Source organism: Mustela lutreola, chromosome 12 (assembly GCF_030435805.1).
Source record: "Mustela lutreola isolate mMusLut2 chromosome 12, mMusLut2.pri, whole genome shotgun sequence".
In the NCBI taxonomy this organism is placed as follows: Eukaryota; Metazoa; Chordata; class Mammalia; order Carnivora; family Mustelidae; genus Mustela; species Mustela lutreola.
Window position 1 is genome coordinate 88,402,437 of NC_081301.1, and position 17,328 is coordinate 88,419,764.

General features: G+C 43.0%; 1 protein-coding gene across 11 annotated transcripts in view; it reads left to right on the plus strand.

Moving 5' to 3' along the window:
* The window catches only part of TRPM3 (transient receptor potential cation channel subfamily M member 3), a 489,615-nt gene that overhangs the window by 288,595 nt on the left and 183,692 nt on the right, over nucleotides 1-17,328 (plus strand). For 10 of the 11 annotated variants that reach the window (XM_059143480.1, XM_059143482.1, XM_059143481.1 and 7 more), the window contains one exon: nucleotides 16,266-16,440. In XM_059143480.1, coding sequence (XP_058999463.1) covers nucleotides 16,266-16,440 — 175 coding nt within the window. Of the gene's footprint in view, nucleotides 1-16,265; nucleotides 16,445-17,328 lie in introns of those variants that run through there. The other variant, XM_059143490.1, reaches the window with a different exon arrangement.

The window sequence follows — 17,328 nt, forward strand, 5'->3', positions numbered from 1 at the left end:
CCCCTAAGGGGGGGCGGGGGGAGAGGAAAATAGAGATTTTCTGCCCAAATACCAGCCAAATAGGCAAACAGTTGATTTCTTTTTTTTTTTTTCCTTTTCTTTTCTGGCATCCAGAGCTGAAACAAACAAGCAGCTCTTCCCCTCAGTGAACAGGCTGTCCCTGTTCTGTGAGGACGCCAGATTTCAAAAGCTGCATAGAGTTCCACATGCCACGGCGCTGCGGGGAAACACTGAGGTCCTGAGTCTCAGGCAGAGGAACCAACAGCCCTGGTTGGCTAATGAGCCTTGGCGTCTTGGCATCCATACAGGGTTCTGTGGGCAATTCCTGCTGGACTGAGGGAGATGAGAAAACAAAACAAAACAGGTGCACCTTTGGGCAACCAGGGCAGCGAGGATCCAAGAGTCAGCTTTTCTGGTCATCAGACAAATCTGCGCTGAACCTCTCCTCATTAGCCGCATTGCTTCCACCCAAGAGGGAGAACCGAGGAAGTGAGGATGACTCAGATGCATATTAGGAAATCGCGGGGGAGATTCTGAAAAAGACGATGAAGCACGGCGTGCCACATCAGGAGTTGGGGGAGAGGGAGAGAGTTCTCACCCTTGTATTTCCGTCTCTAGATTCGGTTTTCATGGCGGGCACCAAGCAAGATTTGTTCTGTCCACTTATTTCTTTCTGTTATTCAAGTAATAAGAACGGTTGTAGTGAGTATGAATTATGCTTCATAAACGTGGGTAGGTAGGAAATGTCACATAATAAAAATTTTCCTTAATTCAAATAAGTCCAGTTCCCAGCTCTCTTTCCATCTGGTTTTGGTGAAGTCGCTCTCAGTCTTTATTAGGTCTCTCTCTCCTTGCCCCCCCCGCACACCCCTCCCACTTCTCTCCTTTCCCCCCACTCATTTCCTGTCTTATCCCTCTCTCCCTCCTGTCTGCTCTCTCTCGGGGCGTATAGCCTACCTGGGAAATCGGGAAGGGGCCTCTTTCCCTCAGCCACGGTCGCCATTGCTACCGCAACCACCCAGACCTCCGTGGTCCCTTCCAGGCCAGGCAGGAAGAAGCCTCTGGAGCCCCAGTGCTGAGAAGAGCCCCAGAGTGCATTTCATGGCAGTCCCCCTCAGGTCACATGTCCATGCTCATTGTCCCCTCCTGGAGCTTGCGTTTGGGTGGAGGGAAAACAGGAAATAAATAAGTTAAACGTGTAATATATTGCGTAGTGGTAAGCGTTAGGGAAAGAAGTGAGGCAGAGAAGCCAACAAAGGGAGTGCAGGGAGGGAGCTGCGATCTTACGGAGTGGTGGAGGAGGCCTCCCTGGAATGAAGACCTCAGCAAGGGAGGGAGCGAGCTATGGGACCTCTTGGGGGAGACCATTGCCAGCGCAGCAAAGAAAAGGCCCGAAGGCGGGAACGTGGGTAACATGGTTAGAGAACATCAGGAGGCCTGGGTGGCCATGTGCATGGAACAGGGAGGAAAAGGCGCAGGAAAGGACTCGGGGAAGGAACAAGGGCAGATCCAGGGAGGAGGGCAACAACTTTGACTTCCGTGTTCACCCCGTACGGAATAGTAACTTGTAGAGTTGTGAGCCAAGGAATACGTGGTCTTGTATGTTTCATCAGCGTCGCCTTACCTACTGAGTTGAGTAGCTACACAGGGAGCGCGTGTGGAAGTAGAACCACAGTCAAGAGACCATGGCAGTAACCCAGGCAGGAGCTGGAGGTGCTTAGACGAGGGGTGGCAATAGTTGCGGAGGTGAGAAGTGTATCATTCAGGCTGTCATTCAAAGATGAAAGAGCAGACTAGATGTACCATTAAATTAGCTACAAGTTGTGAAAGGGAAAAGATGAGTCCAGTTATGGGGCGGTGGGGGACTGCCCAGCAAGAAGAATGTGTGGCCATTTATTCGGATGGTGAAGACCGTGGGGATGACAACGGCCGGCATGAGATATCAGAAGCTCCCCCCGTTTGGGCATGTCTGATAGAAGGCATCTCACAGTCCATGTGGTGATGACCACAGGAGCACGGTTGTGCAAGACTGAAGTTCAGTGGTGATATTCTGTCTGGAGATGGAAATATGGAAGTTGTCCGTGTGGAGCCAGGATATGAAAGCGTGTGGGTGGGTGGATGAGATCATCCAGGGAGTGTGTGAGGAGAGGAGAGAGGACAGCCGAGGACCAAGAACTGGTTCCTAAGACAGTCTGTCTTGCCAGAGGTCAGGGAGATGACAAGCGACCCGCAAAGATGAACAAGGAGACGCTAGCAGAGTAAGGAGAGGGAGCTGTCTGGAAAGAAAGAGTAAAGAACATATTTCCAAGAGGAAGGAATGACCAACTGGCTCAAGTCAGAAGAGACCTAGGAACTGACCATTGGGGGAGATTGGGAATCCCTTCTTCCTGCCCCATCAGCTCCCACTTGTCCCCATCAGAGACACTTGCCTTCTCCTCTTTCTCTTCAGGACATTAGTGAGCTTGGGTTCTTAACAAAAGCCATGTGGTGAGTTCATCCTCAGTTCAGCAATGCCACCTTTCCCCGAGGAAAGACAGCTCAGTGGGCCCTTTTGGAAATAAGGAGAAAGAGAAACAAATGGAAAACAAAATATGAATATAATCGTTTTTCATCGAAATAGTTTTTCATCAATCATGGATATACTCAGTCTTGGCAGACGAACAGATGTTGCCTCATAGGAATCATTTTTATCACATGAGTTAGACCTAAGGGTTGGCGGACTAGAACCCATGGGCTTTGCAAATCCAGCATGCCGTCTGTCTTTGTAAATAAAGCTTTATTGGAACATGGCCACGTCCATGCTCATTCATGTACCGCCTCTGGCTGCCTTCATGCTACAGTGGCAGAGCTGACGACTTAAACAGAGGCTGTCTGGCCTGCAAAGCTGAAAATACTATCTGGCCTTTTTCAGGCAAAGTTTGCTGACCCTAGTTTGGACTTTAAAATAAACTATTGAAAGCATAACATGCGTGTTTGGGACCTACTCCAAGAGCTCTCATCTTAAGTTACCCCAAGAGACACATCTTAGATTTCACTTCTTTTCGGAGATGGGAGTCTCTTCTACTCAGAGCTTCATGCTGGGCAGTGGTTCTCAACGTGTAGTCTGTGGACCCGCAGCTACAGGAACTTGGGAGCTTGTTGGAAATGCACATCCTCAAGTCACGTTTTAGACCTCCTTGGAAGCTTTGGGTGATTCTGAACACACTACTCTCAAAAGCCATGTGCTAGAGCAGATACGGACTAGAAAAGCAGATACGGACCAGAAAAGCTAAGGACTTGAAACGGGCATTTTTTTTCAAAGTAAATAGATTTATTCCAGAATGTTACCACTGTAAGAAACAAAAATGGAATATTATATGTTGATATCAATTACATATTGTTTTAAATTATTCAATGACTCTTTCTATTGAGCAGTGTATATTGGAGCTTTCCAGGTAGTAATTTTCAATGCACAAACTAGTACTTTGTACATTAGCATTAGGGTTTTAAGAACAGTCCTTAGGGGGCCACTTTCTTATCCAAAACATTAGGGTCACGCCCTTTCTAGGATGATGGTATTAGCACTTATTATTGCGATCATACAGTTGTGGCAGAGTAGTAACAGGCCAAGCGGCTGTTTTCACACAGACACAACAGAATAGGATAAGGAGAGAGTGATTAAGGACCCAAAACACTATTGGATGCCCCTGGGCCATGACTGTCTGCTGATTCCTCATCCTGGCACTCCAATGTGTTTAAGTAATGGAATGTAATGAGGCATTTATTTACGAGAGAAAAGTAGAAGGGATTTGTTTTCAGCACCATCAAGGATATGCTAGAATGAGAAAATCTTTAAATCGATATTTTTCCCCCTCCAGGATTTATGCAGGTGCTGCTGGATTGTAGGTGCTATTTTCCTTTGCTTAATGATCTAATCCTTCCCTGGAGCTTCTTCCCTCCGAGAATCTAACAGGAAGGAGTATCTGTGACTAGGAACAGCTATGGTTTAGAAGGAGCTGGAAACCTGATCCCAGGCAATCAGAGAGGGGTGGCAGTGAGCCTTGGCCTTATTAAGCCTGTATGCGATGTAGCAAAGGAACAGCGAGCAGACTCGAGCCCCTTTCTGAATATCGGAGGGTGGCATCCATGTTTAGAATCTTCCAGAAACTAGTCTGAGATGCTAAGACATGAGAGACGTAGAGTGATCCTATGAACTGGTTTGTCCCGGACAAGATAGTTCTGGCTTAGACCTCTCACCCCGGAAAAACTATTCATGATGGATGTCCCCTTCCCTTGCAAACGTGTCCTGGCCTTTGAGAGCTAAATCATATGGTCACCCCTGTGAACGACAACCCAGAAGAGTACAGTGTCCAGACTCTGCATTTCCTAACAGGCCTCGGTTTGAAACCCAGTTCAGATAGGCAGTTTATGCTGTAGGCCTCAGTTTATTTAACTATAAAATGTGATAATAATAGCTCCATCAGAGGGTTGTTGAGTAGACTGAGTAAGCCAGTGCAACCCACCTGGCTGCTGGCCATAGCCAGTAGGTGTTCAGCAACCACTCCTTCCCCTAAGAGAAAAAGAAACTGCCTTCAGCCATTTGGCTGAGCAGACTCTACTACATGAGATCACTCACAGTGACCCAGAAATTCATAAATGACCTTGTTTGGGCTCCATTTACAACTAGGGTTGTTTGGGGGTTTTTTTGTTTGTTCGTTTGTTTGATTTTAGCATTTTGTAACTGTTGTTTCCTTTTGAGGAGCTATAAAAACATTTTAAAAAATTGTCTTTCAGAGAAGGCCATATTTGCACTTGAAAGATAATTTCACATTCACAGGTCTGAACCAGAGGCTTGAGTTTGTTGGATGCTGTGCTACAAAGTGAAGGCCAGGAAGAGAAAGGAGGGTATTGTAGTTCATGGTGTTGGAGCTCAGGAAAGCCCAATAAATTATACTTCACCCTCGATGGGACAAGACTGAAACTGACTGAGAGTTGGACCCCAGAGTCAGGCAGATGGAGATCAAAATATCGATTTTATTAATGGTGAAGTTGTTGGAAATAATGACTTAGTGTGAAAGCCAAAAGGGTTTGCCTACTTACTTCGGCCTCCAGACAGCCACTCAGAGAAGAAATTTGTGTCTATAAAAGACACCTTTGCTAACAGCAGTGACTGGCACTGGTCCGTGGAGGTAAAGGAAGAAAGAAACCAAATTTTCTTTAATGGGAGACTTTCAGTAGATTTATTCTATCCACCAGAGAAACATGGACACACAGTCACCACCAATCAATTTACTCAATTTTCTATGTGGAGAGGAGTAATGGAAGGACAAGGGGCAAGGTGTGTTACCCTAATAGACCTCCGTCCACACAGAAACCTGAAACCAGAGGAAAGAAGGTTCCTCGTGACCTTGTCATTCGTATTTCTCACTGAGCATTTAATCACAGTAAAGATTTGATTAGACGTGACACATTGTCTTTTAGAAAAGATGCCCAAGTAATCAAATAAAAATTCGTCATTTCTCCCAACTGCTGGTCAGAAATTGGACTCAATGCCATAACTAGATCCCAAATAATCAGAATACTTCCTCTGTCTCATGTAGGATAGGGCAGTCGGTTATTTTAATAACCTTGGTGGTGAATGAAGGTCACTCTTAGCCCACAGCACCTTCACTGCTGAATCATCCCTCAGAGAGAACAGAATCGGGTTGTCATTTCAGTCATGTAGCTCTGTCTTCGTTTTATCTGGAGGAAGTAATAGCTCTGGGGGCGCTCGTCCCAGCGAAGGGAAGAATGTAAACCTTTGTTTACGTCTTTCCCCCTCCATGGCCAGAACACGTTGTCACTCCAGCTGGGTCCAATTCTGAGAAACAATGAGCCTTCAATTTAAAAGTACAAGACAGCTGAACCGAAATTGGCTCTTTGAGTCGCTAAGAATCTGGACTCGTCCAGACCTAATCCAAAAGGACAAGCGAAATGTGAGCATCCCTCTGGGTGACTCGGCACCTTCTTCTCTAGGTCTCTGACTACTGCTGGGTCCCATTAGTTAAGACCTATGAAAGGCCAGCACGAGGCTACTTTGAAGCCATTTATGGCTATCATTTCTACTGTCAGCAGGACACATCAATAGAATTGAGATAAGGCACTCAGTCCCTTTATAACCACCAGTTTATTCCTGTCCCTTCAGCTGTGCTGGTCCCAAGGTCTAGACCCCAGATATGGTGCATTTTAATTCTGTTTTATTTCACAAGTATTTAAACTACCTTCTATGTGTGAAGCACTTTGGAAACCAGGATGTTGTCTAAGAGGGATGGAGGTAGGGGTTTTTCTGTCCCAAGAAATTTAAAATCTAGTGGGTGAACCTTTCACTAAAGCAAGACAGAATAAAATAATTGCCAAAAGATTTGTAGAAGAAAAACAAATCGATGGTGGACTACAAAGGAATGAATGATTAATGCTACCCAAGGGAGCTAGGAACTACCTCAGGAATTAGTAACATTTGAGCTGGACTTTGAAGATGGAGTTGGCGGTCTCTGAGGGACCTCAGCAAATAGCACCTGTCTTCCTCAGCTAAACGCTGAACAATTTGAGAAATAAAAAAAGAACTTGATGGGACCCAAAATACCAGTTTCTGTTGTTGGGCAAGTTAGCAGATGTGGCTTTAAGTCTGTTGGCCAAATGGGCTTAATGGCTCCCCCAGATCAGTCAGTATCCCACAAGGAGCCTTTAGCCCCCTACCCCCACCCCAGCACACACAGCTGTAGGTCCAGGGCCCCCGGGGAAGCTGGGAGACCTCATTCTTCTTCAAGAAACTGGAAGCAGAGAGAGGTACTTCCCTCTAAAAATTAGGACGGCTGGGAATCTTCCATGGCGGATCCTGAGGATAGTCTGATGAGATCAGAATTAGGGCGGACAGAGGGTTGGGGAGGGAGATAAGGCTGCAGATGAAGGCTGGGGCCAGAACCCGGGGAGCCTCACCGGACATGTGAAAGGTGTGAGCTTTTGTCTATAACCCTCTAAAGATGGCTCCAGAGAAGACTATGTTTCTGGTGCGAACTAGCCTGGGGTGATGGTTGTCGGGGCAGGGAAATCAGGATGCACTTCTGGTGAGCATACCAATGAGCATAGGAACGAGGCCTTTGGAATAATTCCTGACTTCATGAGAATTCAAATCAGATCTCAGTGCCCTGGAACTCAGACCAGTGGACTGAGGGGAAATTGCTTATGTCAGAAAACATCTAAAACTTTATGTGGAAATAATGACACTGTCATTCAACCTCCAAGAAATCAGGAGCCACCTGATGGTAATGCAGTGTCCTGTTTTCCCGCCTCCCTCCTGGACCCCGAGTTTCAGTGAGCAACTACCCGGTGTAGAGCACTGGGTGACATGCGGGGAATACAAAGATAAACCTACCTAGAAGAGGCAAGAGGTGCCCAGACATGTCAGTAATGAACTAAACCTCCTGTATGAAAGGTACTATGAGAATGTTTTTATTTACAACCAAGTCACTGATGGACAAAGTTATAAAATATACTCACTGGCTTGGGCATTTAACAAAAGCAAATGCTACGAGGCAACACAAGTGCGAATGGTTCCTTCTGCCCAGTGGGGTCAGAGGGGAAGGGGCTCGGGAGGACTTGTCTTTGAACCTGAGAACTGGTGAGTATGAGTTCTTCACAGACAGTAAGTCAAAGAGAACATTCCTTAAAGAGAGAAGAGACCTTTTCACATTTGGGGTGGGAAGAAGTAATCGCAGCCTGTCTTAACTGATACAAAGAGGGTTTTTGTTTGTTTGTTTGTTTGTTTGTTGGAAGAGCAAATCAATACACGTGTCAGCATTCGCCATTACCTGCAAATTGTCTTTCCTACCACCTCCGGCTCCTCCCACCTCTGTCCTGCCCTGGGGGCCTGGTCTTTCCAGGCTCTGTTCAATCCGTGATTCCCTGGGCTGCTCTGCTGCCTGCTAATTCCACCAAGAAGCCCAAGGAACTTTGGCTGTGGACCTAGATCCTGGCACATTTATAGGGGAGGTTAGGCAAAATATTGTAAAGTAAAATAAGTTAGAACCATTCTGATTACCTTACATTTGAGAAGGCAGGGGATGCCTTTTGATGTGGGTTTTGAACAGAGTAGAAACTAAGAAGCCTCTAGCTTTGTCTGGGCGACTTTTCTTGTAGACTTAGATCAATCACATTAAAACATTCAGCCTGCAAACAATGGCCTCAAAGAAACGCTGGCTCTTTCCTTTTATTAAAGTAATACTTGCCCCACAGCCCCTGGGACTGGCTGGTCCCTTTTTATTGAAAGGATTCACAGAGAATGTTACTTGGATGTCCTGGCAATATGTGAACATTACTAGCAGGATATTTCAATCAGAGCTGGCTGGCCATGAGGGGATGGCTGTTTCCCATTGACGAAGTCAAAGGCCAAGTTACTTCATTAGCATATAATAGACTTGGAGTCAGTGTATGGGTTTTGTTATTTGGCGTTTACATTGTTGTCCAACCCACAGAACTCACAAGGCTTTCCAAGCTGATCAAAGCACCAAGGAGAGGCCCAAAGCAGAAGGCACTTGGGGAGTAATGCAAAAAGTCACCAAACACCCCCTCCAGAAAGAGTCACCTACCCCAAACCAGAAAGTTTTAGCCTTTCAGATACAAGATTAAAAAAATAAAATAAAATAAAAATTGTCTTCCTAAGCTTATTATTGGTCCGTGTGAGAGAACATTCAAACTTTGGAAAAATATGTTTCAAATAATTTATAGAGCATACTTTTGGTTTAAACATATGAAATGCATTTATTTTTCTTTCCTCCTCATGAATATTTACATATACTTAAAGTAGAAATCTTGTATAAGCTTAATAAATATAAATAAGAATCTTTATATGTGTTTGTTTAACCATATGGCCCTCAAGTGCCAGACTCTGTTCTATGTGTTTTATAAATACTGACTAATTATAAATTTCTCTCCCCCTCTCTCTGTCTGTCTCTCTGTCTCTCACTTACACACACACACCACAAACCCTTTCACTCCCCTCACTCGGGTCATATAATCCCTTCTCCATGGTACCCCCTGCCCCTTCCTTTCTTCCCACATACATTCTTCTCGGCTTGGGTAAACACCCTTTAGGATCCCACCAGAGCCACAGCTCACAGAGGCTTCACTCCCACCAGCCCACTTTATAGTTACTCACTCCTGGCCTAGGGATTTCCACTCCAATTCCAGGAAGGGAAGTGTGGCCCAATGCAGCTCCGAAATCCACCTCTAGTCCAACAGCTTTGAAAGAAGCCAAATAAGGCCAACCTTCTATGGAGGGGTCAGTTCTCTAACAGGGGAGTGTGGACTTGGAGGACATGACACGTGTGGTGTGGTACGCGTGCCACAGTGTACCATGGCTGGCCTACAGGATGCCTCACTTAATCCACTCATGCACCTTCCCAGTCTGTCCTTGGCTCTCTGATGACCAGACAGAAAATTAAAGCAAGAAAATCTCCAAGAAAAGCCAGCCGTTGGGAGCTAGGCCAGCATTCCCATGAAATACCGGTAGCATGGATAACGCTTAAAATAAATGAGTTCAACAGGATTGAAAAGAGGCTGGACAAAAACGGTTTTGCCACATTAATTTCATAGATTTTGTATTCTAGGTCCCCAGGAAAAGAAAGGCGCCACAACCAGCTTTCAATCATTGATCACGAAGAGAGGCTTTCCCATTAATTCGAACTCTGTATCTTCGGTGGCTTAACAACCACCTGTCTTCAGCCAAATTCGCTGAGATTTAATGGCAAAATAAAACACAGTGTGTGTTTATCTGGCATACTGGCATTAGCTGTAAACAGGAAGGACTGTATAGGGAGGAGACCCATTACACTGAATATCAGTAAGGGAAATGCCCTAGGAATTGGTGATGGCCGGAAAGGACATTTAAGAAATTCGCATTCTTTTCCCACTGCCTAATCCTAAAGGGAATTGGAAAGTTATACGTTGGGAAGTCCCCCCCACCAGGAAAGACCCCAGCTGTCTTTCCAGGAACTTCCTTCCCACTCAAGAACAGTGAGCATTCACAAGTGAAGCATCTTGTTCTATGTGGCTTTATTTTCGCTGCCTAAGAGTTTGTGCGGTATTTTGTATCTCCAAATGCTTTCCTAAGCATCAATTTAGGTTCAGAATTATAGTGGCAAAAAGATATAGTAATTACAATGACGCATAGCAGTGGTTCGCAGTGGGTTTGGTGTTGACCAATTGTTATACCACCATGATTCACCAACAGATAATTAATTGGATTTATTACCCATTTCAAGGAAGCCAGCCACATTCCAGTTATAGTTCTGTTGTCTTGAGTAGATAGTATATCCTACCTCTAAAACATGAAGGCAATATTCAAAACATCTACTTCCACAGAAGACTGAAAAGATCTTTTCAGAAGAAGGAAAGGTGTTTTCTTATGTCATTTTCTAGAGTTTTTTCTTATGTCATTCCCTAGATATTTTCTTGGGCTCACCCTGTTCCTTGATAGCTCAACAATTTCCAATTACACTTCCTTTAAAAAAATACAGCATATTAAAATATTCTCTTTCTGGACCATAATATTCTATAGTTGTTCCTGAATATTCAAGGGTTATGAATCTTCCCAATTATAAGAAGCACCTTAATAAACTTAATAAACAAGAATAGCTTTGAGTGTTGTCAGTTGAACACAAGTGATTACCAGATTTACATCCTTTTCATAAATCTATCCACAATTTCTCTGACCATAAAAGAGATACACTAAATAGATAAGAACTTCAAGAATCTCATTTTAAACCTATCTGTTGAAAGTTGTGTATTACACAAACTTCAGCCATTACTGCTTGAGTAGGCAGCAAATTGGTGTCTGTTAAAATGAGGTAAACAGCTTACTGCTTGTCTTACCATCACTATAGTAACCACTAAGACCCTCCAAGTCTATACAAAGTTCTGTTTGAGAAATGCAAAATCTTGGGCAATTGCTGAGGGTTTTTGGCTTCATTATGTGGTCCAAATACAGGAGATAGTGGATAGTGTTCTGTTGGTAGAGTCAACCAGTGAACCAAAGACCAGGCAATTCAAGTGAGAAGTTGGATGAAGGGGACATGTCCAATGCTTTAAAATTATATGCCAATTTTAATTATGCAACTTTAAAATTGTGAAATATAAAATATACTGGTAAAATCCTACCATACGCATAATTTCAGAGCATGTGAATTCTCCACACAAACTTCTAAATCATCAAGAGTCACATAATCCCAGAGGTGGTAAGGCCAGTGGATTAACTGTGTTCATGTTATTGCTACACAATTTTAGGGGCTTGACAGAAAGGTCCACCCACCATTGGCAGACTCAATCTTGAATGCATTAAGATCTTTGGGAAGTCGTCTCTCATGGAGAGTTTGAACCCTCCTTTCTACATGGTCTCTCCTATAATAATCACCTAATCTGTGGTTTATATCATGATGGCCTACCTAAGATCAACATTCCATACTCTATCCTCATGTAAATACAAACAATTTCCAACAGAAAATAAAATATTCCTTAGGCCCATAGGCATTTTCGATCATATATGGTGATGTTGACATAAAACCAAAGTGTTCCTTTCCTTTGATCAAAACTATCATATTATCCAGGCATTTCACTACTACTTGTGAATGTTTTCCCAAGTGTCTGAACTGATCATAGATTACTATCTCAAGTCACCAGCAAGAAAGGGGGTGGGGGAAGTCTTTTGGAATTTTAAGACATTCTCCTATTCCTGCTACCTCCCTTCCTCCCAACACCCAACCCAGTTTTTGCTTAAGCCAAATTTGATACTTTCTGCCTTACTGGGAGCCCAAGCTAAAGGACATTGCAGCCAGAACAAAATGTGACAGAAGTCCAAGAGGCTATCTTCTGCAAAGAACAGTGAACTGGGGTTCAGTTTGTATTTTGAAAGCCCTAGGTCAACCTGGAATGTTGTCAAATGTAGCTGTTAAATCCATTAACCAACCCACAGTTTTGAAGGCTGCGCTCCTAGCTACAACATTGCAAAAGCTTGAGAGTGTGGCAAGCATCTTGCCTCTTCCTGCTTAAGCAACTCCACATTACTCTAAAATTAAATTATAATGGAAATCACTTGGATTTCAAAGGAAAACCTTTGGTTATAGTAGAAAATGAAAAATTATTGTGATCAACTAAGGAATTTACCCATTTTCCCCCGAAAGCACAGGAAATGTATTTAAAAAAAAAAAAACCCACAAACTATAAATCTGAACAACTATTTTGTGTGTGTGTGAATGGCTAGTAGGCTTAGCCGACATGGTATAAATTTGTAGCTATCTTCAAAGGAATTTGTATTAATTTTGTTATGGGCATGGAGAAAATAGTAGCAGGCCATGTGAATCAAGCTGAATATGCAGTGGATTCCAGAAAGAAAAATGTTTTCTTTATGTCCAAAATAGAAAATGTACTCTTCTTGATAGTTTAAAAGGCTTTTTTTTTTTTAAACTAAAAAGGTCATATACTACAGAGTCTAATTTTTGTATTTGTGACTATCTCTAGGTTATTTTTTTTTTAAGATTTTTTTTTTTCTGACAGACAGAGATCACAAGTAGGCAGAGAGGCAGGCAGAGAGAAGAAGGGAAGCAGGCTCCCCGCTGAGCAGAGAGCCTGATGTGGGGCTTGATCCCAGGACTCTGGGATCATGACCTGAGCCAAAGGCAGAGGCTTTAACCCACTGAGCCATCCAAGTGCCCCTCTAGGATATTTTTAATATCCTGTGTCCAAAATGTAACTTGGAAACTTAAGTGTGAATAGAAGAAATAAAAATGAGAGAAAGAACGAAGAGAAGGGTGATACCCTACAGACCGTGTGTTTGCTGTGGAAGTGTAGCCTGTCAGTGTACCTGAACAGCAACAGGTACAGAGATCCCTTGGGCATAAAGTTTCACTTGAAAACCCATTCCAGAACATCTTTCACAGGGCTTCACAGAATAATGTGGTTAATCTAGGGTGGAGTTTTATAAGGGTCCACTCGCAGGTTTTTCATGAGTCACTCTCAAAGATCCAAAGATCCGTATACCCTTGAAATTGCATAGACACACTTTTTTGATTATCCCTATGTATGTTTATTTTTCTGGAGAAAGAGTCACTAGCCTTCATCAGAGTCACAAAAGTATTCAAAGACCCTTTTCTCCAAAAAATGGTCTAAGAACAATTGCTTTTGTGCATTACTGATTATTTGATGTCATTTTCTTTTCTCAGAAACAAAGGCGGGTGTGTGTGTGTGTGTGTTTCCTGACAGAAAGACTTAATGTTACCATATTCTGGTAGTTTACATAAAGCATGAAATTTTTAGATATAGCCTCTTTCTCTACCTCCCATAACTAAGAAATTCAAGAGTACTTTATTTTAGACAGTAAGTACTTTATTTTAGACTATAAGAGCTTTTGTTGTCTATGGAACAAATGTCCATGTATTATCACTGTAGGAAATGGAAGAGAATTTGGAGGCCAGATATAATCAGAACTGTTGAAAAAGGAGATGATATCTTGATACTTCATCCAATTTTTAGCACTGGATATATAATAGCATGGATATAATAATAATATAAATTAATATAGTTGTTCTCATCCTTGTGATCGATAATGGCTTCATTCCAAATATAGGAAATTTGATCATCTAAAATGTGTCTGTGTTTCTACGGTTACAACAATTTGATAAAAATACTGATATGAAGTCATTTGACAGTTTATTGCTCTCAAGTCACCCTATGAAAATTGATCCTTTGGAGGGCATCCTATGTATCCCCTCAAAGAGAAGAGAGGTTTCCAGCTGTCTTGCCTGTTGTCTGGTAGGTTGTAGATGACTGGAAATTCTAGAAGGCTCATTCTAAGACTTTGTTCTCCATGAGAATATTGAGTGGATCACAATTGGTCTGTAAGTCGGAGTAAAGATTCCACCGACAGAATCAATGCCCAAAATCAGAATTTGGCAAATGCCTCTCTTGGAAGATCCTAGAATGAGTCTAAATATATCATTTGGTATAAAACAGCTAGAAGGGCGTATTACTCTTCCTTGATATGAAGCCCTACAATACATGTACTAACCCAAGGAAAAGGGAAAAATTAAATATCATAGTCCTTTGGGAAATGCCTCCTAAAAATTTTAAATATTGGAAAAGAGACCCTTTTCTAACATGTATGAAAATACAAATCCATGTAGGGGTGGCTGTTTCCTATGTCAGCAAATCCCCTTTATAAACAAGTGTGCTGTATTAACATTTCAAATTAGCCCTTGATTTTCAAAGAGCCTTTCAACAGGAACTTACTTAATCCTCAGAATCACCAGTGGGGAAAACATCTCCTTCATAGACATGCAAATGGAGTTTTATTTTTTGTTGTTTTATTTTTTTAAAGATTTTATTTATTTGACCAACAGAGATCACAAGTAGGCAGAGAGGCAGGCAGAGAGAAAGGGGGAAGCAGGCTCCCCGCTGAGCAGAGAGCCCCATGTGGGGCTCAATCCCAGGACCCTGAGATCATGACCTGAGCCAAAGGCAGAGGCTTTAACCCACTGAACCACCCAGGTGCCCCCATAAATGGAGTTTTAAAGGGACATTTTGTCTGAATCATTAATGGTCTTTGAGCCAAAGGGCAGCCGCACTGACCTTTTGCTTCCCGCTTCCCGCTTCCCTCCCCTTGGACCTAAAGGAGCAATTTTCAAACGTTCTCCATCCACAGGAACATCCAATGGCACATGGGTCATCCGTCTCCTATAATTCCCTCTGGAGTACAAAAAGAAATCTTGGGACCCACAATCATCATTTTCTTATACTTTTAATATGTTGATTTAAAAATAGCATCCATTTTTGTGTAACTAACATTGTGGACCATTCCTTTAAGATGAAAATCAGACCATGAAAAACACTGACTTAGTGAAGAGAAGTCCGTAGGCTACTGCTAATACTGTAGAAATGTAACAGGTCACCCACGTCAAACGCAATCCCTTCTTAATGGAGCAAGAAATACTATTATTTCTCACAGGGCAGCAGTTTCTGGATAAAAGGGGGGAAAAAAAAAAACAACCCACAACAGGAGGGGGAAAGTGAAAAACTGAGATGACTAAAGGCTTTATTTTTAGTTCGTATTTACAGAAGTGGTACAGAATCTTGATTATTTCTTTTTTAAGATAGCTTCTCTGTATAAAACCATCATTTTTTTTTAAACCATCTCATTTTTATGGTACTTCTCAATTCCTTAACTATTCTGGGAAGGTGAAGAGTGAGAAAATGCCGTGTGATACCAAAATGAGCCAAAGAAGTGGTTCGATGAACCGTGCCGACACTTGGAGAGGTCACTTGAAAATGAACTTCTTCATTTCTTTTTCATTGTTGTCTCTCATGGACATTCGTTTTTAATACTCATCTTTAATATGTTGGGTTGAACCCTATGTGACTGCTGATGTTAGGGCAAGTTTTACATCCTTGAGCTCACCATGAATAGCTGAAATACTTGAGAAAAAGTCCGGGACACCCCAGAATTCAACAACTGAATTCAACACCTGTTTCCGGACCGCCCACCATGTGCCTAGCACCTTGGTCAATGGTGAGGACACAGTAATGGCAGGAGGCAGATGGTAGTTGCCATGTCTCCCAGATTCTTTATCATGACTACTATGCTGTTAAGAACCCATAATGCAGAAGATCATTTATGGTCAGATATGCATAGACCCCTAATGTAGCCAGTAGTTGACTCAACAAGTGTAAATATGTCCCCAGCTGATTTTGGTAATCTTTAATAAAGGGAACCTTTCTGGTGTTTTCTTAGCCCTGTGATGACATCAGGGATCTGACCTGTTTTAAATTCCCGTTTTCCACGTAAGAAACTAAACCACTGGGTACATAGGAGACTTGCTTAAGGTCACATTTAGCTTCCAATCTTCCGGTTGCTGGCTCAGGACTTCATCTACTAACCTTCCTTCCTCTCCCTCCTCACCCTTGCACACACCCCTCCTGCCCCCGGAAAGTAGGGTGGTGGGTGCCTTCACCAGCCCCAGCACCCCGGGAGCTCTGTCCGGGGAGAGGGCAAAGTCAGATAGACTCTGCGGTGGGAAGATTCTGCGAAAGGATTTTCTGTACAATTTTTGCTCCGTATTTTATCCCTTCATATGTCGTTATCTCCCCCGTGCTCAGTAATTTTAGTTTGTGCTTTTTGTTTCCCTTTTTTGTTTCTTTGGTTTGCTGGCTTTGTGTTCTTTTCTCTTTTTTTTTTTTCCTTTTCTTTTCCTTTTTTAATGCAGGAATCGGTCAAGGCGTTCCGGTGGTGGCGCTCATTGTGGAAGGAGGACCCAATGTGATCTCGATTGTCTTGGAGTACCTTCGAGACACCCCTCCCGTGCCTGTTGTTGTCTGTGATGGGAGTGGACGGGCATCTGACATCCTGGCATTTGGGCATAAATATTCAGAAGAAGGCGGGTAGGTAATTTACCAGGCTCCATAAGAGACCTTTGAGTACAAAGCCTGTGTTCAAAGCTCTGAAAGATCGTATCCATTGATGGAGATGTTTGGTCTTGGGAAGGTGGTAGGGAAGATATTCTAGATGTCCTATGAAGTGAGAAATTCCATGAAAGCCCCACTAGACCCGACTAATAAGGAAGAAAAAAAGGGAAAGAGGGGTCATAGCCCTTCTCTTCTCTTCATTTCTTCTCACTTCTGCTCCTCCCACTATGGAGAAGCAGGGACGGGTTTGAACACATGAAGGACAGCTAATCCAGACCTTATGGTTCATGCAAGAACCTTGGGAGAAGCTGGGATGTGCAGCTTTCAGGTTCAGCCTCCAAACACCAGCTTCACCAAACTGCTGCATGTTTACAAAGGCCAAAGGTTTACCAAAATTTTGGATGGCCTGTGCTGTGAAATCCTTCTAGATCGGCTCAAAAAGCAGAGCCTCTAACCACTCTGGTCCTCTGTACACCCTTCCTGGCCTCCTGCCCATGCACTTTCCTTGGTCTGTCTGTCCCCTGTTGGTATTTTCAACAGTCCAAAGCCCCAACCCCAAGAAGGACCCTCCCTTTCCGCCTTCCCTACCAGTCTGAGGTCCCACCCAGGGAGTGGTAAAAATCCAAGCACTCCAGTATTACTGATCAAAATAGCTCATCCTGAGTGTGAATAAGTTTAAGGAAGAAAACTAGGAGGAGTCATTGAATTTTGTTTGTTTTTTGTTTGTTGTTTGTTTTTAATTTTTTAATTTTTTTATAAACATGTAATGTATTATTAGCCCCAGGGGTACAGGTCTGTGAATTGCCGGGTTTACACACTTCACAGCACTCACCATTATTTTTATTTTTTTAAGTTCTTATTGAT